The following is a 26,024-nucleotide window of genomic DNA, read 5'->3' on the forward strand; positions in this document are numbered from 1 at the left end:
TTGTAACCGTTGTATTCTTATTAATTACCAAGTTACAGGAATATATATCTAGCAGCATTTCCGAGCGGAAGAAATGTTGTTGTGAAATGGACTAGAATAATGATGCTACGCTGGAAATGTCAAGTCACAACATATTTGACAGTCAATTTTTTTTTCTGATTGCACAGTTACAATGGCGTTACAATGATTTACCAGCATGCTGTCAATCTGTAAGAACTGGAAGATACAGCCATCAGTTGATGATTTTGTTGTCGATGCCAGCATTTCATTTTTGTTTCCATCAGAACAGATAGGTGGTATGATAGATGTGACTAAGAACTTAACAGACTGATAATATTTGCAAGTTCCAGAAGTTTTATGCAGTGATTTTACGCATAATTGAGTATGCACTTAACAGACATAAATGCTGAAAAAAATAGTATATGGCAACTGGAAACTTAACAGACTGATGATGATTACATGTCGAAGTTTCAGATAGATTAAACGCATCTGAGTACTTAACATAGCCACAACATGCAGCTGCAGAAGACAAACAGATGACAAAACAGACTGACAAGTAGAAGTTCCAGCCTGATTCCGCAAATCCGAGTACTTTACCAGACTAAAATAGAGGGGCCAAATAACATGCAGAAAAGAAGTACAAACATAACCCAGAATCCTATTCCTCTCCAGAAAAACACAAATCAGATTCTAATAGTGAAACTGGCTTACAGATCTTCATGTGCAAGTTTCTCCCCATACCAATACTCCTCAAGAACCAGAATGCAACCACCATATCCTAAGCACTGCAAACTCCATCTCTAAAATGTGTGATAGTAACACACCAGCACCAGCATCCTCATGCCTGAGCCCACACCGCATAGAAGGGGTCGTCCAGTGACGAATCAATGGCAGCTCGGAAGCTCCAGCGTGGGGCGACCATACATATAGCAACTTCACCACTTCCACCTTCAGCTGACTCTCTGAAGCCCCTCACCTTCTCATCGCTGCAAACAAAGGCCACGGTCTTGAGTGCCTTGCCATCTCTCATGATGTACCGGATAAACCCAACCCCATGACCCTCCGACAGGGACACCCCATGGACAATGACAGTCTCCAGATGCGATTCCAGGCACTCACAAGGACCCCGGTGCTCCCAGAACCTCAAGTCATGTACGCTGTCTGGTGAATCGGATGGAACGGGCATGATGTGAAGCGTCTCCAGGCGAGGAAAGCACTTGAGCAAAGTCGGCAGCATCTTGGCCTCCCTGTTGCAGGCAAACTGAACCTTCACAGCCAGTATCTTCAAGCTTGGTACCATGTTGCTAGCACTCACGTTAATCCCAGCCTTGATGACAGTGCCACCGATCTCGAGCGTGTGGAGGTCAAGGTCGAGTGCCCCGAGCACCTCCAGCCTCGGTGCATCAACAATCTTGACAGGCCTCCTATTGCCAATGCTCTCGAAGAGCAGGCGCTCGAGGCTTGGGGCGTCTTCCACGACGACCTCGTTGAAGGACGACATCCAGTCCACCGCGATCTTGAGGCTGTCAGAGGCGAGGCGGAGACGTGACGGATCGTTGTACGACATGACGAGGGAGAGGACCTCCAGCTTGGGGCAGTGGGCGAGCAGGGCCTCGAGTTCTTGGTTGGGGACGAGGCTGTGGAAGAGACCGAGCTCGCGGAGGTCAGGGAACGCGGGCGGGTGCGCTGCGGCCGTCTTGGGGAAGTGCCACACGCCGAGGTAGAGGCGGTCGAGGGAGGCGCAGCGGAGGATGTCATCGGGGAGCGGCATGTCGAGCGGCCACGGGCGGTTGAAGAGGATGAGGTCCTGGACGTCCTTGCCGGCGAGGTCCGCGACCAGGCGCCGGAGCGCGTACTCGTGCGCGTAGAAGGAGACGCGGGTGACGCGCACGCCGCGGACGGGGCCGGGGTGCGCGGCCACGCAGCGCGAGAGGGCGCGCACGACGGGGACGTCGGAGGTCCCGCCGGCGCCGAGGAGGTGGGCGTCGTCGACGAGGAGCGGGGTCCCGGCCCACACGCGGCGCCAGTGCGTGGAGAGCGCGGCGGTGCGCCCGGCGTCCTTGGTGGGGAGGCGGTGGATGATGTCGGCGAGGAGCGTGTCCGGGAGGCGGCTGATGCGGTCCTCGCCGTCGCCCGGCGCCGCCGCGAACGCGTAGTGATCCGCCCCGGCGTCGGAGGCCTCGGAGTCGGAGGAGGTGAGGGAGAATCGCTCGTCGTCGGAGTCGGACTCGACCTCTGGGGCGGGGACGTACGGCGGGGGGAGGAGGGAGACGAGCATGGGGACGATGCAGTCGATACGCTCCTGCGCGGACGGGCCGTCCAGGGCCAGGGAGTTGAAGTACTCCTCGACTTGAGCGTACGTGGTGAAGCCGGCGCCTTCTTCGCCAGCGTCGTCCATGGCGGTGCCGGGCGGCGGGCGGCGAGGGTTAGGGTTTTGGCTTTCGGGAGGGAAGACGGGAGCGGAGCTCTCACTTGTGCGTCTGACTAGTGGGAATTAATTGTGGAAGAAGCCTGATCGATGAATTAATTGGGAATTGGGCGAGCGCTCACTCACTAGTGGGGAGACCGGAAGAAGCCTGATCGATGACCCCAAATCCCCTTGCTCAATCGGCCGTAGGATCGGGGTTTAGCGGTTGGATCAGTACAAGAGCGGCAGGCCGGGCAGTTCACAACATGTTTACAGTGGAGCCCTTTGAACTAGAGAGTATTACCGTTTTCACCAAAAGCCCTCCCCGCCCCGCGCCGCCCTGGAACGGTTGCATCGGAATTTTGCCGCCGCCGCCGAGAAAGGGAAATTCGCTTTAGAGTGCGAGGAAGTAGGAGGAGGAAGAGAGCGAGAGGCGCCGCGGCACCGCCGTAGAATCCGTGAGCACAGGACGAGATGGGGATATTCTTCAGCAAGGCGGAGCCGCCGCCGCCGATGGTGCTGGTGCCGCCGCTCTTCGACTACCCTCCCCTCGCCGCCCGCACCAGGTTCGTCGCCTCCCTCCTCCCCCTCTCGATTATGTCAGAAGCAGGGAACCAATTGGTAACCACGCTTTGCACAAAACCTCTCGATTGATGGTGCAGCCGGTAGACATACGCTCTGCATATTTGTTAGACTAAACGGTTGAATCGTCGTGGTTAATCATGATTGTTGAGAAATTGTGCTTGGTCGCTCGGATAGAGTGAAATGGGACTATAGAATTATGAAATGCGTCAGATCCTTAACATCAGTTGGCTGTACGGTTGTATATCTCAATTCTGGTAGCTTATCCTTGGAGCACGCACTTCTCTGACATATGCCTTTTACTGCATAACTTATTTTAGTCACCCTGGGAGGATGAAATATCGCTACATTGCGCTTATATCAGCTTTGACCCTTCATTTTGCTTTACTGAAGCAGTGCTGGTCTTGAACATTTCAGGATGGCGGTGCCGGCATATGAGCTAATGTTTGGGAAACTCTCACTTCACAATCTGTTTGAGGACTACTTCGATCAAGCTGGGAATATGACCTCAAGGATCATGTTGAAGCCGCTGGAAGATCCTCATGTTGATTTGATTGCTACTGTATCCTGTCAAACATTACCTGTCATTTCAGCTACACCTTGTGTTTCTGTACCCTTCCGATAGCACATTACCTGTCTAAACATGATATAATCAATGTTCAGTGGATCACCTACTGATCCCTACTATCAGCTTTACTTTATTATATATGTTTACTTCAAAAACTTTATTATAGATTCAAGCTGGTGGTATTTTTTTTCCTCTTTTCATACATTTTTCTTTCAATGAATCATCTTTTCATATCTCTAGTTGTCATTAGCATGGCATGATTATTAGAACGCCTGATGGCCTACTGTCTTCGGTCTGCATATGAAAGATGTCTTGAAAACCAACATTTTATTCTGGAAAGGACACTCTATTGGTGTTCTGCTGTTTCAGTTATGTTAAAATAATCTTGTGTGGATGTTCTTTAGTGATATGAACTGGGGTCTTAACATATATATTTGCTGAGTTACTATGCCCTTTGTTTCTTACAACCTTGTGCTGGAGCCTTTAGTGCAATCACATGTTCATAAAGCCACCGATGTGCTTGCAGTTTCGTAGAATGGTTATAGCTGCTGCAATTGGAAACTGAGGAGATTTTGTTCCAATCTCATTCATTTTTTAAAGATTTATTTACTTCACAAAAAGCTTTTTCCTACCACAATTTCACTAGGTGTCTGCTGCTGCTGATCAAAATAGTGGAACGGAAGTAAAAGGAGATGCTCTATTTCGCTGGCAGAAGTACATATCTATAACCTCTAAATTCTTCATATTCGTCCAACCTCTGTTATACTAACAAAAACACCTCACTTATTTTTTAGAGAACTGGATGATCCCCATACCTTTGTGGATCTTCTTGTGTCAACTTCAAATCCGTAAGCATTTTCTTGCTCAATGGACTATAATAGCGTTTGTCAGCATTCTTATTGTGAAAACACATAGATAATGTTGTCCGCCAATCCTCCTTTTTGTGCAGCTTGCTGCAGCTGAGGTCATGTGCGTATGATCCAAATTATCGTATTGGTGCCTTTGGAACATTACCTTTGCTGATGGGAAACAGGTAGACTGTATATCTTGTCCCATTTGCAAATAATGCACCATGATGTTAGATAGCTTTCCAGAAACCTTTATGTTTTTTGTTGATGATTCTTTTTTCATGTCCAATGTTAAGATATTATTTTGTTTATTTCTGTTAAATATTATTAGAAATGATTGGACTGAGGGAGTTATGTTCATCTTTTTTGCAGGGTGCGTTCAGAAGATTATGGGGTCATGGGTGTAAGATATGGTTCAGAGAATTTATCAGTTGGGGCATCCTTTGTGCCAATTCCTTGTATATATCTATCTACTTCTAAATACCTCTTCCCTTTTCTATTTTTATGTTGGTGGCTTGCCTACCCCCAACTTGCTTGGGATTAGATGTCTTTGTTGTTGTTGTTGTTTATTGAATTGTGATTAAGTATGATGTTATTGAACAAGTGGACGCATCTCCTTAGTTGAATCAATTTAATGGCTTGCATTGTTTCCTAATAATATTCCTATATTCAGTTACAACATGTAATGAGGATAATTCTTTCATTTGCAGTATCAAGTGAGGTACCCTTTGGTGCATGGTTGGTAGGGAGAAAAGGGAGCTTAACTGCAGGAGTACAGTACAAGCCAATTAGTGAGTGTTACCTATCTAAATGGTTTAAAGTTCTCTTGTTTAACTGGACATGACTCTTAAAAGTTCATTTCCGCGTTTTCTTTGTCGTATTCACCACCAAAAAGACTATACATGCGTGTTGTGGGTATATTGTTGTTTGTAAGCTGTAGCTTTCTTTTGTTATTGACCTGCAACAACAAAAATAAGAATGCCTTTTATTCCCAAGAAAGTTGGCATTGAACTGTAAAGATTTATAACACTTTGAAATTATTTGCAATTTCTGTTTCTTTTTACTTCCCAACATTTTAAAAATAGCCTACCCCAACTTGCTTGGGGCTAAAAACCTTTGTTGTTGTTGTTTTCGTCGTCATTGTTGAATTCAATATTTTGTTGAAATGTTGTCCTTGCTACGACTCATACAATAGTCATATGCTTTCCCTGGCAATCTTCTGCCTTTCCTGCTATCAGATAAATACATGTAGATATTTAGTTATCGGTTGATGCTTTGAGCCTTTTATTTTTCCTGCTAATTCTTGTTCTCTATCCTGTCCATTCTGCAAATAGGCGGCAGCAAAAATCCTATGCCATTTACAGAATTGGAGAACTGGAACTGTGCAATCAGTTATGGAGTTGGCTCAACTAGCCCGCTCAGCCCTTCGTTCATTTTCTCCCTGGAGCTTGCCAGAAGCACACAGGTTTGCTTTAGTTATACGTGTTTTTCAGTAAGAAAGCTTCGGACACATTATAAGCTTGCAATTGCTATGATCTTTTGATAAGGGTATAAACTATTTTCTGTCTCTGATGGAGTGACGGATATCTTGTGCATGGATTAAGATACAAATTTGCTAAGTAGCTATATACTCATGTTGGTGATTTATATAAGAACGTTATTGTTGCATTAGAAAATGTTTTTTCTATTTTCGACATATTGTTGTAACTTTGAGTTTATACTTTATGCACAATAATATATGTATACATGAGTACTTCCATGTGAAATATATTCCAAAATCTCGAGAATAAAGGTTCAAACACGTTATATCTCTTCTTGCTCTTACATCCCGCTAATCTGTATGCACAAGGTGGTTATGGTTGAACTAGCATTCTCAAGCAGAGGGCACTTAAAAAGTTGTTACTTGATCGCTATATGCTTATTTGTAAAATTTGTAGATTTTGACCTAGGTGCCAAAGAATCCTCAAGAAACAAGCTGGATGGAGATGTGTTCTTTTCATTCTTTGTGTAGAAACTATTGGTTATTTATGGGCCAAAACATTTGGAAATTACAACACTGACATAGTTAAGCAGTTGCCAATGATGCTAGCTAAATAAAATTCTTTATCTAACTAGTGCTTGCTTCATCAAATTTTTAATCTTATTTGCAGTGACATTTTTGTTTCCTTAATGTGCAGCTGACCGCATCATTCTATCAGCACCTGGTTGTTCAAAGAAGGGTAAGGGCAGTTCTCTTTCATTTTATATTCACAAAGAGTTCCTGTCATTTCTCATTACACTGTAACTATCGTTGAGATTCATTAAGCTGAACATGTCACTTGGTTGTTGTTCCATGCCATTGGTTAATATTTAAACCAAACCATGTTATCAAGATAGTCTCTATGCCCATCATACTCCTTTTTAGAAGGGACTATAGACTGGCATCCACCCCCCTGGAGTTTTCAAATTTGAGATTTGTTGTATGTGTGGCTTGTGTCTGCCAGGTAAAAAATCCTTTTGAAGATGATCAGGTTGTTGGCATTACAAACTACATCGATTTTGGACTTGAGTTGGCTGCCAGGTAAGCCTTTCATGAAGGGACATCGCTTTGTTTCGCATCAACCCAAGAGACTAACTACATTTTCGTATTTTTTGCAGGGTTGATAAAGACAAAGCGACTGAGAATGGCAGCTCCTTGTTTCAGTTGGCTGCAAGCTGGCAAGCTAACAAAAACTTTCTACTGAAGGTAAGTAGATTTACTTATCAGTTAGGTTCTTAGAGAGGACGAGCAGTGCATTCCCACCTTGAACCTTGCACTTCACCATGTGCATATCTCATTTTAATAATTTAAGAAATTTCTGTATCATCCTAAAATCAAACCCAGTCTATAGACAAGTAATGCACTCACCTCATGCTGCAGCCTGTGCACAGCTCAACTTAACAATTTAAGAAGTTTCTGTATCTTCCAAAATTCAAATCCAGCCAATAAACTAGGTGTAGCTTACCTTTTTACCATGTATGCCATTCCTTCACCTTTTTGGTATTTTGGAAATCTTTGAGGTGCGATAAATATGCAAAGTTGGAAGTCTTCGAATCCAGCCAATAGACTAGGGTACTAAAGTTGGGAATGCATTGTGCACACCCTAATCTTTAGATGCTGTATTACTTCATTTGTTTTTTGATGTTCATTATTCTTGACAGGGAAAGCTTGGTCCTTCCAAGTCTTCTGTAGCTCTGGCATTCAAATCATGGTGGAGACCATCGTTTACATTTAGTGTCACAGGTTTGTAGGCCTCTGTGTTCTGTATCTTTTGCATAGCAAGAAGATCCATTTACACCCAGACCTATGATGAGTTCTTTTCAGTTTCTTTGATTAATTTTGCTGCATGATTGATGAGCCGATGATATCATCCTAGTGTCTACTGTTTTGTACTCTGCATTGAGAACTTGAAGTTTCATGCATAACTTACCCAGCTCTAAATTGAATTTGATCTGAGCACAATGAGCAGTACAAACTTCATATATGTAGTATGGAAAACATTGCTTTATTCGGTTACTGTTATATGGTAGTTGATTATGGCTTACACAAATTTCAAATTTGTTTTTTGTACTCCAGTGAAGTAGAAAAACCTTACAGAACATGAACTAAATCTAATGCTGGGGTTGTGCAATTTATGAACCATCACTCTTGTATCGGTGCTTTTTCATTTACTCCCTTTTTCTGTTTACAGCTGTGAATGATCATTCAAAGGGCACAACATCGTATGGATTTGGCCTTCGAGTTGAGGATCTTAGACAAGCCAGGTTCTGTTGTTTATGTTCTGTGATCATACCGTGTTCTTTTACTATTAGTAACTTTAGCAGTGTTCTGAGTACACTTTGCTCATGAATATCGATGAAATGCAGTTACCAACGAGCTGATCCAAACTATGTTATGCTGACACCAAGCAAGGAGCACTTAGCACCAGGTGTGTTGCGCGAGTATGGCAAGCGGCCCATGTTCCAGACGCAGATTGATTCGGGCAACTATGATCATTTACCAACAGAGTTGAAGCCTATCGGAAAGATATTCTAACTGTAGGCTGCTTCTGGTCATCTTTCGCTAGGAGCTTTTTCAGACAAGATCAGCAAAGTCGTACCCGTCTTTATCCTCGACAAGCTATGCTATCAGATGGAATTCCATTTCCATAGAGCGAAGGCAATCCACTTTTGACTAGGAGAGCGTAACATTGTTTTATGAGCTGATTTCGTCATGATAGCTGCATGACTTTTTGAAACACGAGAAGAATCCGACGCTTGTGCCTTGCATTATATCAATTACCCATCCCGTCGTAAAATCATTATCCAGATATCATCAGATTGCCATCCAGTTGATGATTTTGCTGTCGATGTCACTGTCACATCAATGCGATAAACTTCAATCCCAAATCGGGTAAAGGGGTGATGGTTGGATACCAATTAGAATTAGAATGACTAAACGTGAACTAATTATAAAAGTTTATTAAGCCGTGGCTAATTCGCAAGACAAATTTATTAAACCTAATTAATCCATAATTAGCATATATTTACTGTAGCATTATGTGGTCAAATCATGAACTAATTAGGCTTAATAGATTTGTCTCGCGAATTAGTCTTCATTTATGCAATTAATTTTATAAATAATCTATATTTAATACTCCTAATTAGCACGACAAGACGGGACCTAAGCATGTCGAAGTCGAACCCCAAAGCAATCACCTGGATATACGCAAGTATAACAAAGCTGTTTATCTCTTCGATACCAGGGACCAGTGACGCCCACAGCACCTACGTGTCGGTCTCGAAGTGACAGGGATTCCAAAACAAATGCCGCAGAAGTCAAGCAAGTCAAGCAGCGGAACTCAAAGCACGGCGTCGCGCTGGCCGTGCGGCCAGTTCCTTCCACCCTTCACCGCTAAACAACGGTCCACGTCACGAACGGACGCAGCCTAAGCGCCGCGCAATTTCTCGATGGCGACAAACACGTGTGGACCGATCGAGAATAAACTAGATATACCTTATATCTAAACATATAATAATATCTATGTATCTCGAAAAATTAAAACTGCATCTCGAAAAATTAAAACAATCTATAATTTAAAATGGAGGGAGTTGTTGGCACTTGACACTAATAATTCGAGAGTGTCTTTACTGCGCAGCGATCACGTAGGCGAAGAAAAAACACTATCGGATGTGGATGCCAAGCGACGAAAAGGAGAGCCAGCGGAAACGTTATCCACAACAGTTCGCGAACCCGTGAGCGGGGGGAGCCAGCGGAAATCTTTGGTTCCCAGGGCCATCCGGCAAAAGTGTGAAATGGATCGAGGCCGAGACTAGGCTGTTATTATCTTGATTGATCTTGTGATTCAGCACGCATGGCTGATAATTTGACCGTTAGCTTGTCTTTCAAGGTACATGAGGCAGCACAAATCCTCTACAATAACGCTGAGCGCTGTGAGAGTCGCTGATGTATGGACCAGGTGGGGGAGCGGGTCCATATGTCAATGGCTTTTGATGTCCTCCGTAGTGGATATCATTCCGTAGATACGTCTTAGTACTGTATGTCTTAGTACTGATAGTAAATGGAGAATAGAAGCTTGGTTGAAAAGTAATTCATCTTTTAAAAAGGAATGAAAGGTACCTTTGTACATATAAAAGACATCTCTGCTTATATCTGTATTCAAAGGTTGCAGATTTTTTTTATCGAGGGGGTTGTTGGGAGACGATGCTAAACTTTAACCCCTGTCCCATCAGATGTTTGATACTAATTAGGAGTATTAAATATAGGCTAATTACGAAACTAATTGCACAACCCCTAGGCTAAATCGCGAGATGAATCTATTAAGCCTAATTAGTCTATAATTTGATAATATGGTGCTACAGTAACCGTTCGCTAATGATAGATTAATTAGGCTTAATAGATTCGTCTCGCGATTTAGCTTAGGGGTTCTGCCATTAATTTTGTAAATAGTTCATGTTTAGTCCTCCTAATTAGCATCCGATGTGGCAGGGTTAAAGCCCTGCTATCCGAATATCCTACGAACTGAATAGAGATAAAAGGTTTTACAGTTTTACTGAATATTCTTTCGCCAAACCACGTGGTAGTACATTTGTACACACAAGGGGTAGAAGCAGAACAGGATCGTGTCCCATCGGTGATTACTGATTACCTCCTCCTAGGCTCCCCTACCATCTACTACTACATCTAGCCCGTGCCGTACGCCGGCCTCCCCCAGTCCCCACCTCCTCACTCGAGCCGCTCCGGCGAGCGCAGCCCACGGCATTTCCCAGCGTAAAAACTCCACAGAAAAAAACCCAGCCCACGCTGGGCCCCGCCCGGCGAGCCCACCCGTCCGCTTCCGCTTGCCTCGGCACTCGGCAAGCAGGCAGCCCATGTGCTGAGCTCACATGCCTGCCGCTACCACGCCTCGCCGCCACCCTTCTTCCCCCTCCGCCTCCTCCTACCTAGCCACCTCATCGCTAGCCTAACCGCGGCAGCCACCACACCACACGCCACCAGTCCACCACACCAAACCGCACGCTCTAGTCGTGAGGGGGCGATCAGGCGAAGCGGCGCGCGATGAAGGAGGGGGCTGGCGGCGGCGGCGGCGGCGGCGGGGGAGGAGTTGTTGGAGGAGAGGACGGCGGGTTCGTCCGGGCGGACCAGATCGACCTCAAGAGCCTGGACGAGCAGCTGGAGCGCCACCTCAGCCGCGCATGGACCATGGAGAAGCGCAAGGAGGAGGCCTCCGCCGGCGCCAACCAGCGCGGCGGCGCCGCCGGGAGGCAGCACTCCCTTCGCCCCCGGAGGGAGGACTGGGAGATCGACCCCGCCAAGCTCGTCGTCAAGGGCGTCATCGCCCGCGGCACCTTCGGCACCGTCCACCGCGGCATCTACGACGGCCACGACGTCGCAGGTACCGTGCAAGCCACACTCACTAACCGCGCGTGCCCACAGGGAATCGCCGTGCCGAGCTGCCAATGCGGCGCCGATTGGGGCCGGCGCCGGGCAACAGCTGGTCGCTGTTTGCTTACCCGAAGCGCCTCCTTTTTGTTGCCTCTTTTGGCAAATTGCGGGAGTTGACGCCGCTGCTTTTTGGGGGGCTTTCCCGTGGTGCTCTGCTCTGCTCTCCCCGTGACGTCAGTTGGATAGGGCGGCTTTTGGTCACTCATGTGAATCGGGACCATCAGTTAGTCGTGATTCTTGTGATCGTTGGTCGTGTTTGGAGACCAAAGGGAAGGGAAATGCGGCAGTTGTTGGATGCAAAGTTGCTTTGGCCTTTGGGGAGTTCCACAAAGGCAAAGAGCTAAAGATACCACTTTTCAGTAGGACCAAATGCAATCTTGATTTTCTCACCAGATTTTGATATGGCAAAAGGATAATAAAAAAATAACTTTCTTTGTTGATTCATCCTACTTGCATAGTATATCACTGTACATGTTGAGCGATCTGAGTTGTTCTGCTTTTATAGATTGCATGTCCTGTTACTGGATGACAGTTTGCCCCCACGCTTGTCAGAAAGCAGTCACTCATTTCTCCTATCTTGGCATGGGTTGCAGTTCCATAATTGGCAATCAGTTTTTTTGTCACAATTTGATACAAAAAGAATATGCTAGATGATGTTATCCTTTTATCCTTGATAGGGGAATAGTGAGTATCTACAGTCAATTTGAAAAGAAAACATTGATATCTAATATATATATAGTCAACTGTGGCTTGGGTATCAGGACACAATCTGTGGCATGGATAGCACAATACAAAGTACCTTTTTGGAGATTCATACACCTATCGCCTGTAATTCTCAAATTCAGTCCTGCTGCTCCTGAACCATGGGATTGGCTGATTGTACCAAGTCTGTGTTTTTGTTGTAGGTTGCCAATTTGTTGTTCATGTAGAAATTATTGTTAATGAGATCCAACCAAGTAGGAACTAGGTGGTTCTTCATTAAGATGATGTAGAAGTTTTTTGTTACAACTTAAAACTGCTTCCTTTTCGATTATAGATTTTGACGTGCGTTGTTTTCCAGTGAAATTACTTGATTGGGGTGAGGATGGTCATAGGTCAGAACAAGATATTGCAGCACTAAGAGCAGCATTTTCACAAGAGGTCTCTGTTTGGCATAAGCTTGACCATCCAAATGTAACTAAGGTACTGTTTGGTTAAACAAGGCATTATTTATTTCTTTCATACTATGAGTTTTACATGTGCTGCTGTTATAACATTGGCATGCATCTATTTAGTCCATATTCGGCGATACTAGAAGAGGTAGTGATAATTTGAAATGGGGTCTTAAGTGTCATATCACAAGTTACTGGCATTACTTGTCTTATTTGTCTTGATTGCCTAATTAGTTCATTGCATCGATACATTTAGTTTTCTGTCTTATCGATGTAACATCCTTAACTAGATATTGAATGAAGGAATCAATAATGTTATGGTAGCAACCTTATTTCCTCCGTTTCTCCTTGAAATATATAAGCAAAACAACATATTGACTTTCTCATTGCAGGGTCAAAACAGTTTGCCATACCTTTTTTTGCATGAGTAATTTAGTAACCGTTCATCCATGACTGAACTGTAGTTTAGTAAGTCAAACTAGCAGCTTCCTGCAGGTTGTGCGATTATACATCCATGATTACTATTTCTGTAGTCATGATAAACATGAAGCGATTATACATCCATGACTGAACCGTAGTTTAGTAAATCAAACTAGCAGCTTCCTGCAGGTTGTGCGATTATACATCCATGATTACTATTTCTGTAGTCATGATAAACATGAAGCAAAACTCTTTTTGGGATAAAAAACTTTTTTTGAAGTACTTCGAATGAAACTTTGAAAATGCAGATTTTAGCCGGGTATATGATAGTACTAGTAGTAGAGATACGGGATGAGTGGGGACTGGGGGCACAGAATTAATTTGTCAAGATTCATGTTTCTTCAGTTATATGTTTATTTATCAGTTAGTGTAACAACATCTTGAATATTCCTGTCCAGTTTATAGGAGCTATAATGGGTGCAAGGGATCTGAATATTCAGACAGAAAATGGGCACATCGGCATGCCAACTAATATCTGCTGTGTTGTTGTGGAGTATCTTGCTGGAGGTGCACTAAAATCATTTCTGATAAAGAACAGGAGGAGGAAGTTAGCTTTTAAGGTTGTTGTCCAAATTGCTCTCGACCTTGCTCGAGGGTAAGTGTTCTACTGAATTCTCCTCTTTCTTTCTTCTAAATTATATATTTTTGCTTTCTTTTACCCTTCAGCCGTTGATTTGGTTGAATATTGAGCTTTAAGTATTCATTAGGTTAAGCTATCTTCACTCAAAGAAGATTGTGCACCGTGATGTGAAGACTGAAAATATGCTTCTTGACAAAACAAGAACTGTGAAAATTGCTGATTTTGGTGTTGCTCGCCTTGAAGCTTCTAATCCCAGTGATATGACCGGTGAAACCGGAACACTTGGTTACATGGCACCTGAGGTATCTTTTCTCGAGCAACTACTATTCATGTTTTCCTCAGAGTTGCTCTTTTGATTCCATGATAGCATAATAAACTAATAAAAACACCATTATTGCATCAAGTAGTTGTATGTCTGTCGGACAAAGAAAGCACACCCCTTGTTTATGCCTACTTGCATATTAGTATGTACCTTATATTGGCATCCGATGTCTTGCATGTTAGTATGTGCCTTAACATTGGCATCTGACGTGCAGGTTCTTAATGGTAATCCTTATAACAGGAAATGTGATGTCTATAGCTTTGGAATTTGTTTATGGGAGATATACTGCTGTGACATGCCATATCCAGATTTGAGCTTCTCAGAGGTCACGTCTGCTGTTGTTCGACAGGTGAAAACAATCTGCTCCTAGCTTGTGTATTTCCTGCTTACATTTAGCTGCTGAATTCTGAACAAGTGGATAATACAACATCACTTGGTGAACAGAACTTGAGGCCTGAGATACCGCGCTGCTGTCCAAGTTCTTTAGCAAATGTGATGAAGCGTTGCTGGGATGCGAACCCCGACAAGCGACCTGAGATGGCCGAGGTTGTGTCTATGATGGAGGCGATTGACACATCAAAGGGTGGAGGCATGATTCCCGTTGATCAGAGACCAGGATGCCTTTCGTGCTTCCGTCAGTACAGAGGTCCGTGATTGACGGGCTTTTCTGGAGCTGTGGTCTGAAGATTGACCCCTAGATCCTGTGTATGTCGATTGCATTTGTTTTCTGGGAAGCAAACTGGTTAATGGAGCTAGTGTGCTTGTGATCCCTTGTCTGAGAAGCCCTTCGTATGTAAATTCTCCGTCCATCCCATCTGTAACTCTGTTTATCAATGAATGAAAGAACCGGCTCGCTCGTCTATGTTTCCTGATGCAAATATTTCTGCATGATCGGAGAAAAAAAGAAAACAGTAGCAGCTTGGAAGGAACCCTCAACGGAGGGTTGTTGACGAACAGTGTGAATCCATGTCGGGATAATTGGCTGCATTTGGAAAAAGAACTGTTGACCCAGCTGTTTTCATCCTTTTCACTGGAAAAAAAAGAAAGTAAAGTTGCAACATTTGCAAAATTATGGGGACTAACTTGCATGAATTAAGGACTGATTTGTTCACCATAGGCATATATTCTCGCAAAATAAAAATAAGAAAAGTTGTAGAGAAACGAAGAAAACACTTACACCCCACCCACCAATCAGTTGACCAACATAGAATATGCAGAAACATCAAGTCATGATAGGGCTGATGCCTGCCGCTTCCAGGATCAAATCTAAGGTCATACGCATGATGGCCGTGTTTCCACAGAGCAGTGCTAGGCAAGTATGCTTTGTACCTTTTAAACTACATATGAACTTGCTGTATAACGAAAATAAATACTGACGACATGAAGGTCCTTCAGTTTAGCAAACAGAGACATGCCTGCATCCAGCTGAACAGAAAGGAAATACACATCAACATCCAAACGGATGTGCTTCCTGCTTCTAATTCTCAAAGGAGTACACCATTCTGCAACAATCATCGTGGCTTGCATTCGGTTGACGAGGCAGCATGAGCAGATAACTCTGAAATATTCCAGTACGAACACGTCCAATTATTCTGCAGGAAATGATAGTGCATGACCGATCACATCCTGATGAGTGACGAGCCACTTCTATTGTTAATTAATGGAGAGCAGCTGCTGATGCCAACCGCAGTCCCGCTTCTTTCAGAATATCATTACCAGCGTCCTTCAGGCATGGACTGATGAGCTTTTTTTGCATCTTCCTAGTCTAGCTGGTGCGCAGCCAGACAGTGTAACAACTGAATTCAGGAATGGTTTAGAAAATTGAATTCAGGATTTTTTTTATAAAAAATGAATTTAGGATTGGCCGTGGACCATCCTTTTGTCCCAAACAGAGGTCAAAGATGAATCGTCTTTGGACACTTCAGCAATGTTGTCACACGGTATGGTATAGAAATGGACCGTGGTTGGGTAGACTGAACCGTGCTGAATAACTGTAACAATGAAATTATATATGACGCATTTAGTATATATATATGGGGGGGGGGGGGGGGGTTCTTTTGAACTGAGCAGATAAATCTTGTTTAAAACTTGAGACAATTCATTGCGTGCCATTGAAAAAACTTCCAATCCTCTCGGTGCCATTAAAATTTCAAAGTTCCCTTCCATGCCACCGGCTGAAATTGTACTCGGAGGATACAGCAAAGTCGCAGCTAACTTGACGCCTCTCAGTTGCAACCAAAAGAAAACAGAGCCCCAAAGGCCCAAACCACTCTTGACGCGCACCCACCGGGGAGTTTCCCTCCATCCACCCATGCACGCACCGACCCGGCGACCCGGCCCTCGGTCAGTCGCTGCAGCCCTCCTCCCCACTGTCTCCAGGCAAGGCAACCCATACGCCACACCCAACGCGACGCGTCTTCCCGGTAGATTCGCCCGGCCTCCATAAATAACCCGGTCAGCCCTCTCGCTCTCGGTCACCATCTCCTCCTCCTCATCCACCTGCACGAACCCCAAAGATTCCAGCAGCCAGCTACCACATACCAGGGATGACAAGGTCAGCACCGGCGGCGGCGGCGGCCTCCGTTCCGGCGACGAAGCAGCAGCAGCAGCCGCCGCATCACGCGGTGCTGCGGGGCAGCCAGCTGAAGCAGCTCCGCGAGATCTTCCGGCGGTTCGACATGGACGGCGACGGCAGCCTGACGCAGCTGGAGCTGGCGGCGCTGCTGCGGTCGCTGGGCCTGCGCCCGACAGGGGAGGAGGTGCGCGCGCTGCTGGCGGGGATGGACGCCGACGGCAACGGCGCCGTGGAGTTCGAGGAGCTGGCGGCGGCCATCGCGCCGCTGCTCACCACGCAGACGCACCTCGTGGACCAGGACCAGCTGCTGGAGGTGTTCCGCGCCTTCGACCGCGACGGCAATGGCTACATCTCCGCCGCCGAGCTGGCGAGATCCATGGCGCGCCTGGGACAGCCGCTCACCTTCGAGGAGCTCACGCGGATGATGCGCGACGCCGACGCGGACGGCGACGGCGTCATCAGCTTCCAGGAGTTCGCCGCCGTCATGGCCAAGTCCGCGCTCGACTTCCTCGGCGTCGCCTGATCTTTCTCACCAACCAACTCCATGCCGCCGCCCGCCCGTCCGCCCGCCGTTGATTAGTAGTTATCTCCATTCTTAGGATGCTCTGCTCAACTCGATCTAGCTAGGATGACAAGATCAGCGATGTAACTCATGGATGATGATGGCTGTTAACATGAACGAACGAAATGTGTACATATTTTTGACAAATTTGTTCACTGCTGCTTCGATCTCTCGAAATGTTTTATTTTTGTCGTGGATTAAGATTGTCCTGTCGTGCTCGTGGCACCGAGAAACGTGATCGCGAGATCCGCTTTTCTCGCTGCCGCACAGCAAGCCCATCCAAAGCATGTGCCGTGCACCGACCGTGACATGGTGGCGGAGCAACGCGCCGGCCGCCGGCGCTCATCATAACAACCCGTGGATTGGAATCGAGCTGTCCCCTCCAAACCGTGGAACGTTTTCGCGCAGACGCGGAGGCGCCGCACGCCACCGCTTCGGTTTTGTCGCGCCCGTCGCCGTTCGACGTGGTCGCCGACAGCGGCGCACGCGCAAAGCCAGCTTTTTTTTTAAAAAAAAAGGGTTGGACTTTATTGATAGCATATTACATCCAAACCCCCTGAAAGGGCAGCCCAGAGTACTAAGGTAATTGACGTATAATTCTTGAAAGGAGCACCCAGCAAACTTCGCCATCGCCGACCAACGTTACTGCAATCCGGTTCTTCTCCGCCTCCCGCAATAGAGAAGTTACAAATGGCCCTCCGTCTGTCTTCATGGCCCTCCGCCGCCGCGGAGCTCAGGCTAGTTATTGGGGTCGGCTGACCCCGACGAATTCCGAAAAAATCAGTGGCAAATCACAGCATCTAGTGTTAATGGTTCATTATAACCTCGTCCCTTTTTGCAGACCCGGTGCTCTTTTGGTCTGGCTTAGCCCCAGGAATCGGAAGCTCCGTGATCACCCTCTCAAACGCTAGCACAAGTGCTCCGGCCCATTCCTCTCAGCATAGACCAGAGGCGCTCGCTTCGCCGGCGGCAGCCGAGGACCCGAGACGAGCGAGCAGCCGCGGCTTGAGCTCGCGCGGAGGGCGGGAATGTCTTTCGCGGGCCGCAGGTGCCCACTGCATCTCCTCCCGCACGGCGGCGACCCAACCCACATGACTCCGCGGCAGCCTTTGTCAGGATCACCAATGTCTGAATGAGGATGGCCATTCAGTTTCGTCAGTAACCCTGCCATTCAGTAACAAGCCAACCAGCGTCAGCCACTCCTGCGTCGGCAACTTCACCAGCCCCAACCAGCTCAATCTCATCATCGCGTAAGCGCGCTAATTAATCCCCACCCCCTTCCCCCGTCTTCTCCCTCTCAGCCATGGTTCTAATCCTACTGAATGGCCAAGGCATTCGGATTAGGCCCAGGGCGAGTAGCGAGTAGCGACCGGCGAGAGTCGTTCATCCCGCCCGATTCATTGGTAGTGGCCCGGCAGGCGTCCAAAGTTTACATCGTTTTGAAGGCTTTACATTCTCAGAATTCGAGAATATTTAACTATTTACTATCCTTACGAATGCACTTACATATTTGCTATCACTGAACAAACGAAGCAATAAATTACCACTTTTGCTGGCATGGCAAGCCACCTCCTCGTACCAGCATGGATCATCCATGAAAAATGATCACGCTGCCCTGCCCTCATCAGGTTAGCCATCTCATCCCCCTCTCCTACCATTGACACGTGGGACCCACCTGTAAGTTTTATCTTCAACCTCTCGTCATCCTCTTCGTTGTCACTGCAACTCAACTCGGTCAATCAATCCCACCCAAAAACACTAGCACCAGGAGCGGTGGCGGAGGACAAGCAGATCGCCGCGTCGCTGCCAGACAGGAGCCACGCCCACCAGGACTCTAGTTTTGATGCGCCCGCGCAATCCAATTGACCGTGGATGTTATTCGAGGGTTAAGAATTAAATAGCAAGCTCTGTTGGGAGTACTACAAAGAAGTAAGGCTTGTGCGGCAGATTGGACTCCGTCCTGTTGCTTTCCAGTTGACACAGTTGATGATGATTATTAATTACCACTTCGATTTGACTGCAGGACCGCGATGTCATGCATGTTCAAATTGCGTTTTGGGGTCAATCTCTTATTAGCATTGCTAAACGACAGCCGGCCAAGAACGACGCTCCGCAGCCGCGCGGCCCGCGCACGTCGTCCGTCCCGCGCTGGCAGGCCCCGCAGGACGGCGGCCCCGCGGTGAGGAGGAGGAAGGATATCGAGGGGGGCGGCCACGGGAGGGCGCCAATGCTGCCGGCGTCCTTGTCCTCGTCCTAGGAGGAGCAATGGAAGGGCAATGGGAGAAAATCAGAGAGGAAGAAGATAGCAAGGGCAGCGTGGTCATTTTCCATGGACGATCAGCACGAGGAGGTGGCTCGCCCCGTCATCAAAATGGTAATTTTATTGCTTTGTTTGTTTAGCTACCTTACGAATAGTTAAATATTTCCAGAATTTAAGAATCAGATTACAACTAGGCTGACCGATACTATATATGCGGCTGCAGCCTGCAGGAAGCAGGATCACACGCTCGTGGACTCGTGTTGTTCCACTTCCACCGCATAAAGCATCTCGGTCAAGCTGTATCGAAGCCGGATCCGATTGCAAATAGCGAGCAAGCAAACCGAGTCGTACTCGTACAGCGTTACAGTCGGAGAAGGCCGGTTCGTATGTAAATGCTTTCATTGTTCTCCTTCAGCGTCGGACTCGAGTCCCCTGTCGTATCAACGGTTATAAATAACTTCCTCCCCGGCCCTTGCCCTCCAACACGCCGGCCGTCTCCAACCCGACTCGTTCATCTTAGTCGTCTTGCAGTCAATGATGACAGCCAGCAGGGCCAAACGATCCGCGCCATGGGCAGACCTCCAGCCAGAACTTCTGGGCCTTGTCCTCAGAAGGCTACCCTCCCTAGCCGATCGTGTCCGGCTTCGTGCAGTCTGCCACTGGTGGCGCCGCGTTGCCCGGCTGGAGGAGCCCCTGCTGCCCCCTCCGCTCCCGTGGGTAGCCCTCCACGATGCGACCTTTGTCAGCCTTCCGGCCGGTGAAATTCACCGTATGCCGCCGCCTGTAGTAGCAGATTGTGACCATCACTGCCATGGCTCCGTGGGCAACTGGCTCTTCCTCCAGCACAAGATCGATGGCATCTGCTCACTCGTGAACCCTTTCTCCAAGGATGTTGTGCAGCTTCCCCGGATAGACTCTTTTGCCCGCGTGCGTTCACGGGTTATGACGGCGCTCTTTAAGCTGGTGCTGCCGTCGTCCGGGCACCTATCACCGGATTCCCTTTTCGCTGTACTCTTCTCATCCGATGGTGATAGTACAATCTCTGTTGGGCAGGCCGCGACTACTACTACATCATTCTGGGTGCCTCGTGAGAGCATAACCGACGTTGCGTTCTTCGACGGGAAGCTGTACGCGATCTCGCGGAGCAATAAACTCTTCGTCCTTGATATTGATTCGAGCGACGAAGGTCAGCCCAGAATCCAATCTATGAAACGCATAGCTGGCTGCATCAGTAATGAGTCGCAATCCTTTCCTAAGAGTAAGAGCTATAACTATACATGTTGGAGATATCTTGCTGAATCTGGTGGTAGGTTGTTGCAAATAAGGCGACTGACTAGAGTCCCGTCCACTGTGCGAGGTTGTGAAAGATCCAGACGGCCTTGTACCGTTTCATTTGACGTCTTCGAAGCAGACTTAACTAATCCTTGTGGTCAATGGAGACCTGTCAATACTTTGGGAGGACAAGCACTCTTTGTTGGCACACACTCTAAGTCTCTCCCTGCTTCTGAATGTGGGGCTCAGGAGGATTGTATCTACTTCCTGTCTGACTATGATTGGGGATATTACGATAAAGATCCTTTTCGCGATTGCGGTGTGTTCAACATGAGAAATGGGATGATCACACCTATGTCGCCAAAGATTGCGGCCATGCAGACACAAGGTAATAAAACGGTGTGCCAGGAGCCGGTGCTGGTCTCCTGGGCATCCATGGAAAAGAAAACGGAGTGCCAGGGACGTCCGGCTTGGTTTTTCCATGCTGAAGCTATGTAATCCGCATTCTAGCATATGAATATATGATATACTTCGTTGTTGTTTGAGAATTCTCATGTAAAGTCATCGTGGTTTGACCCTTTGCGGTCTCCAACGTCATAATTTGACCATTAATATCTCATATGCGATAATAATGATGGTGTTTATGAAGTTCACATCGTATGAAAGTGTTGTCGAATACAAATCTAATGATACCAAACTTGTATAACACATTCCAACCAGAAAGCCAGCCCCCGCGTCGCTCCCAGGCGGGCAACACGGGCAGCTCTCCATCCGGTGCCGCCACCGGCCGCGCCCCACCCCCTACCCCGCCTCGCCGCTGCCCGAGCGGGCTGCCGGAAGGACGGCGGCAGCGAGGATCTCCACCTCCTCCTCCCCCTCTTCCCCCTTTCTCACCTCGCAGAACTGCCTGCGAGGACGGCGTGGGGTCGGGCCCCCTGGCGGGCGGCCGCCCGCGGCAGCGGCGGTGCGGGTCTCCTCGGCAGGCGGCCGGCTAGCGGCGGCGGCCGCCGCCACGCGCGGGCGCGACGGCCTGCGGCTACCCGCTACCGCTTGTACCGCGTGTACCGTGGGCCGCGGGCTCCCTTTTTATTTATTTCCAAAGAAATTCCTTTTTTATCGCAGTGACACCGTGGGCCGTGGCACATCGCCCCACTCCTTTCCAGTCCACGCCGCCCGCCGCCAACAACAGCCGTTGCACGCTAACTCGCCAAGCGAAGCCTCCGCGGCCTCCCTCCTTCAAGGCTCCAACCTCCTCGATCTTGGCCCCATCCTCTTCCCTCCGCGCCGCTGTCTCCCGAGCGGCGATTGGGAGGTCGGGCCGCCCCCAGCTGTGGTCGAGCAGGTCACCGAGGCGCTCGGTGGCTGGGCGGAGTGGTGGCCATGGAAGCGGAGGGCTCGTCGTCGTCAGAGCCTCGGAGGTGGTGGACGATGCGGTCGATGGAGGGTTGGAGATTGTGGGCGCGGCGACGGGGGGAGGCTGGGTGGGGTTGGAGGGCGCCCGCATGGAGCCGCGGCGCCCCGGTGCTGGGAGCCGGTGGAGCAGCGTGGTTTCGGGCACGGCGGTGTGCAAGAAAGGGCCCACGGCCCACGGGCCCTAATCTCGGCCTGGCCCATAAACTGCTGGCTCTAGCGGGCCCTGAAAATTGACCGACCTGGAAGGTGGCACATGATGAGCTTCCCCCCCCCCCCGCCTCGGCTCCAAAGGTAACCGTCTCAACGAACCGAACCTGCTCTCTGTTCTCTCGTTACCGTACCGCAGGGGAGCACCAAGAACCGCGAACGCGGCCACCAATCCGCCATGGAGGCCTTCCCCGAGGGAATGCACCTGCGGCTGCGGAACCGCGCCACCAACCAGTACCTCCACGTCGACAAGGACGGGGCTAGTGTCTCCCTCCGCGGGAGGTGGAGCCGTGCACTTCTGAGCACCGAGTGGGTGGCGCACCGCCACGAGCATGACGGCACCACCTACGTACGCCTACACAGCGCCGCCAACGGGCGGTACCTCGCCGCCAAGTTCAAGCGGTCCCAGCACGGCCTCCGCAACCGCTTCGTCCACGTGAGACCCTGCGAATCGACGGAGGTTGTGGACGCCTTCACCCTCTGGGAGATCTTTAGGGCCACAGAGGGCGGGGAAGACGTCCTTATGCGCCACGTCTCCAACAGCGTCCTCGCCGCGATTGCCAGCCGGTGGCCTGGAGTCGCGGCAGTGGACTACGACGACCAGAGCCCGCCGGTGATGCATTGGGTGGTCGCTGAGGCCATCCCGCCCAGGCCGAGGCCCCAAGTCCTTCCAGGTTCTTCTAAGGTGAGCTCTGGACGTCTTGGCCCTCTCAATCTCGCAATGGATTTGGGGTGGGGGTGGGGGTTGGCAGGGCTATGGAACCAATCAATTTGATCTTGTGATTTCGTTTCTTGGCATTCTGTCAGACTTCTGGTGGAGATGCTCTTCCTCTGTTCTTGTGGAGGTTAATTTCTGAATTCTGCCTGTTAAGTTGACGATTATGGAATCTTGTAGAATATGTGCCAAAATTTCTTCTTCTTTTGCTATAAATTTTTTAGTTATGAATGGTGCACTTCTCGGGAACAGTAGTTTTTGGTTTGATGCACCAATGCATTTGATTAACTTTAGGAGTAGTTCTTGATCTTGATCAAGTTTATTTAGACTTCTGGTTCTGTACAAAGTTAATCGAAATTCCTTCACTATTCTGGACAACGAGACGGAAGGGGCAGACTGCCCCCGCTTTTAATTAACAAGAACACAAGGTCTTGAACCTGGGTTGGCTGCTTGAGAGTGAGCTCCAGTGGCCGGTGGCCCACGAGAGCGCGTGCCTTATGAATGTCTGTGTGTTCAATGGTTAGTCTGCGCCATATCATGGTGCTTTGTAAGCATGCGGTTTTTGTGTGAGATTTCTTATGACGCATATTAGATTTGAGCAATTTCTCATAGTTGTTACTTGTTAGTCTTTGGTATTTCTTACTAGATGACAATTTAGAATGGTTGCCTGGATCTGGAGATACCATTGTCATAGGTATTTAGATGTGTTCATTCAATTACTTGTACTATCTCGCAGGCAATTGAACAGGGTGCTCTCATCAAGACCCCTTGGTATTGCAAATGTTATGAGAAGGCTACCTCAGATGGCCAGCCAGTCTGTATCTCCTGTGCCGTCTACCTAAGGAAGTTACTGAATGCATCTAAAACTGAAATGAACATACCCAACAGCTATTGTTTAGTGTGTCATCAATTAGGTGCTGAAGAGCATAGCCTGCATCGTAGAAGGACAATTTTGATCGATCACCTGGAAAAAATGCCGGCAGCATATGTCACAGGCAAGGAGCCCTGGGCTGGTATCTTCCAGGGAATCCAGGTATACCGTATGAATGTATGAATTTTTGTGCCATCTCACTTCCGTATCTTTTCCTTACCTGATATTCGAATTTGCAGAGTAATTTCTTCGGATTCATTCTCTTGCACAAACCTGAAGGACCTAGATGCACTGTGTGCAATGATTTATTGCAACCTGCTGGTCAGGAAATTTACAGAGCCCCCTACCACTTTTGCTCACTGAAATGCTTTGTAAGTTATTATTCACTTCACGCCTAATTTTCCTGTAAATGATGCTAGCTGTTCGCTATTCATATTTGCGAGGTGGAACCTACCATTTTTGCACTTTGAAATGTTTAGTTAGTTTTTTGTCCAATTCACGCCTAGTTTTCTTATAAATGCAAGTTGATTGCTATTTATATATTTGAAAGGTGGAAAATGCTGGTGGCGCTGCTGCGATGCAGTTAGCGGAAAAGGTTCTTGAAATTGATTTTGAAAGCAGTGCAAGTGCCTTTTGCCTTGTCTGTGAGATAGCTTTCAACTTCCATGAAGATAATGGGCACGCAACACATAAGTGGATTCACATTATATCAGATTCGGGTCACCGACCCCGTGTCCAGGTCTCTGCTAGGCACCAATTACCTGATGAATGGCGCGATATTAAAATTGTAAGTTGTGTGTTTCATATTGCTCATATCTCTTAATGTAATGTATCTTGCTGATGCCTTAACCATCTTGCTCTCTGTTACAGAAGTCTGTTGGAGATGAAGAGACTGTAGAACTTCTAATCCAAGATCGCATATCTGTCCGGTGCCAACATTGTAAAATGCGTTTGGTTGATGGTAGCAAGAAATACTGCACTTTGGAGTGCTCCCTAGATTGGCAACACCAGCACCGACTCGTACCTAGGCTCTTGCAGTTGAAAGGTATCAGTTGATAGTTTTTTAATACTGCTGAGAGTAGAAACTGTAACTTACTGTATGCCATAGATCATGTGTAGCAGCACTTCTTTAGTTTTGACTTATGTGAGAGATAAATTTTTTTTTGCTAATTTATAGATTTTAAGTAGAACATAGTATCTCAGTCATGACAATATAAACTGAACTTTTCAAGTCAAGTGCACTGACTTGTGCTCGAAGAAATAGTAACTTTGTCTGGTTAGGAGAATTGAAACATGTTGTACACAAGAAGCAGTAAATGGAAATGGAAATAATTTCAGGTGTGTAGTTTACAGTGCCTCGAGGGATATAGCAATGGGTTTACAGATGATAAAAAATGAATTAGCTATAGATATTAACGGATTCATTTATTTCCGCAATCACCAGATTATCAGAAAATTCAGTCATGATAGTATAATCTGATCCTCAGTTCAGAAATCGAAAAACATGCTCTTCATAAATTTCATGTGTTTCCATCGTCAGACATTGGTGCATCCTTTCTACTGCATTGTTTTCGTCAAGTTTTCTATATTATTGGACTGGTACAAAAGTTGCATGACCCATAACATGATTTTTAACTGACCAATTGTTTTGTTTTCACCTGTCCGTTGCAATTTCAGCTTTTGATTCACCATAGAGAGAGGGACATGGGAAGAGTTCAAGCAACTGGGCCACAATTCATATCTTCAGATTACTAGTGCGTTGTGGAAAGAAAGATTGCTTGGATGATTTAGTACCCAGACATTGGTTGCATCTTCTTCTCAGTTGTTGGAACAGATACCACTGCTTGTACATGGAACTATGGAAGTCAATGTTTGCGGAAGTAGAGCTCATAGCATTTTTGTACAGTACTTTCTGTGAGAGGTCAGTGAAATAGTTGGTAGATCGTGGTAGTACTTTCTGTGACTTGTGTACTTGTGAATTTTGTGCAAAGAGATCCGTGAAACAGTCGCTGTATGTGGATCGTCTTGGATTCTTACTTTAGCCAAGCGCACTGAATTTGCATGAGAAAAACGGTATACTTTATCAGGTCATACTGAGGGTGTGCATTACTCTGCAATCTGTTCATCTTGCAGTATTCATTCCGAGAGAATGGCACATGTTGCTTGCTCTGGTCTACATATATAGTGGCCTGAGTGAAGAGCATCTAATGTGTCCACCTGTAAGACACCATAAGTCATAAGGCTGCT

General features: G+C 47.3%; 4 protein-coding genes across 4 annotated transcripts; 3 read left to right on the plus strand and 1 right to left on the minus strand.

Annotated features, from left to right (window-relative positions):
• Positions 1-430: 430 nt before the first annotated feature.
• LOC101771985 (putative F-box/FBD/LRR-repeat protein At5g44950) lies at positions 431-2,472 on the minus strand. Its single transcript, XM_004961071.2, has one exon. The coding sequence runs from the start codon at positions 2,396-2,398 to the stop codon at positions 839-841; it is 1,560 nt and encodes a 519-aa protein (XP_004961128.1). The 5' UTR covers positions 2,399-2,472; the 3' UTR covers positions 431-838.
• A 226-nt stretch (positions 2,473-2,698) lies between these two features.
• LOC101771589 lies at positions 2,699-8,753 on the plus strand. Its single transcript, XM_004961070.2, has 14 exons — positions 2,699-2,973; positions 3,407-3,551; positions 4,204-4,271; positions 4,352-4,405; positions 4,507-4,590; positions 4,778-4,863; positions 5,116-5,196; positions 5,740-5,870; positions 6,583-6,624; positions 6,889-6,965; positions 7,043-7,130; positions 7,586-7,667; positions 8,116-8,188; positions 8,291-8,753. The coding sequence occupies exons 1-14, from the start codon at positions 2,882-2,884 to the stop codon at positions 8,457-8,459; spliced, it is 1,272 nt and encodes a 423-aa protein (XP_004961127.1). The 5' UTR covers positions 2,699-2,881; the 3' UTR covers positions 8,460-8,753.
• A 1,923-nt stretch (positions 8,754-10,676) lies between these two features.
• Positions 10,677-14,774, plus strand: LOC101772387 (serine/threonine-protein kinase HT1). The gene is made up of 6 exons (XM_004961072.4): positions 10,677-11,319; positions 12,430-12,551; positions 13,399-13,595; positions 13,708-13,882; positions 14,117-14,251; positions 14,347-14,774. The coding sequence occupies exons 1-6, from the start codon at positions 10,983-10,985 to the stop codon at positions 14,554-14,556; spliced, it is 1,176 nt and encodes a 391-aa protein (XP_004961129.1). The 5' UTR covers positions 10,677-10,982; the 3' UTR covers positions 14,557-14,774.
• A 1,541-nt stretch (positions 14,775-16,315) lies between these two features.
• LOC101772794 (probable calcium-binding protein CML14) lies at positions 16,316-17,186 on the plus strand. The gene has a single exon (XM_004961073.2). The coding sequence runs from the start codon at positions 16,449-16,451 to the stop codon at positions 16,998-17,000; it is 552 nt and encodes a 183-aa protein (XP_004961130.1). The 5' UTR covers positions 16,316-16,448; the 3' UTR covers positions 17,001-17,186.
• Positions 17,187-26,024: the final 8,838 nt, after the last annotated feature.

The sequence above is a fragment of the Setaria italica genome, chromosome III, assembly GCF_000263155.2.
Source record: "Setaria italica strain Yugu1 chromosome III, Setaria_italica_v2.0, whole genome shotgun sequence".
Classification (NCBI taxonomy): Eukaryota; Viridiplantae; Streptophyta; class Magnoliopsida; order Poales; family Poaceae; genus Setaria; species Setaria italica.

Coding starts and splice junctions, on each gene's coding strand:
- LOC101771589 (XM_004961070.2), top strand. CDS start 2,882: ATGGGGATATTCTTCAGCAAGGCGGAGCCGCCGCCGCCGATGGTGCTG. Junction 4,272..4,351: donor GCTCTATTTCGCTGGCAGAA/GTACATATCTAT, acceptor CTTATTTTTTAG/AGAACTGGATGATCCCCATA. Junction 7,131..7,585: donor ACAAAAACTTTCTACTGAAG/GTAAGTAGATTT, acceptor TATTCTTGACAG/GGAAAGCTTGGTCCTTCCAA.
- LOC101771985 (XM_004961071.2), bottom strand. CDS start 2,398: ATGGACGACGCTGGCGAAGAAGGCGCCGGCTTCACCACGTACGCTCAA.
- LOC101772794 (XM_004961073.2), top strand. CDS start 16,449: ATGACAAGGTCAGCACCGGCGGCGGCGGCGGCCTCCGTTCCGGCGACG.
- LOC101772387 (XM_004961072.4), top strand. CDS start 10,983: ATGAAGGAGGGGGCTGGCGGCGGCGGCGGCGGCGGCGGGGGAGGAGTT. Junction 12,552..13,398: donor ACCATCCAAATGTAACTAAG/GTACTGTTTGGT, acceptor ATTCCTGTCCAG/TTTATAGGAGCTATAATGGG. Junction 13,883..14,116: donor TTGGTTACATGGCACCTGAG/GTATCTTTTCTC, acceptor TCTGACGTGCAG/GTTCTTAATGGTAATCCTTA.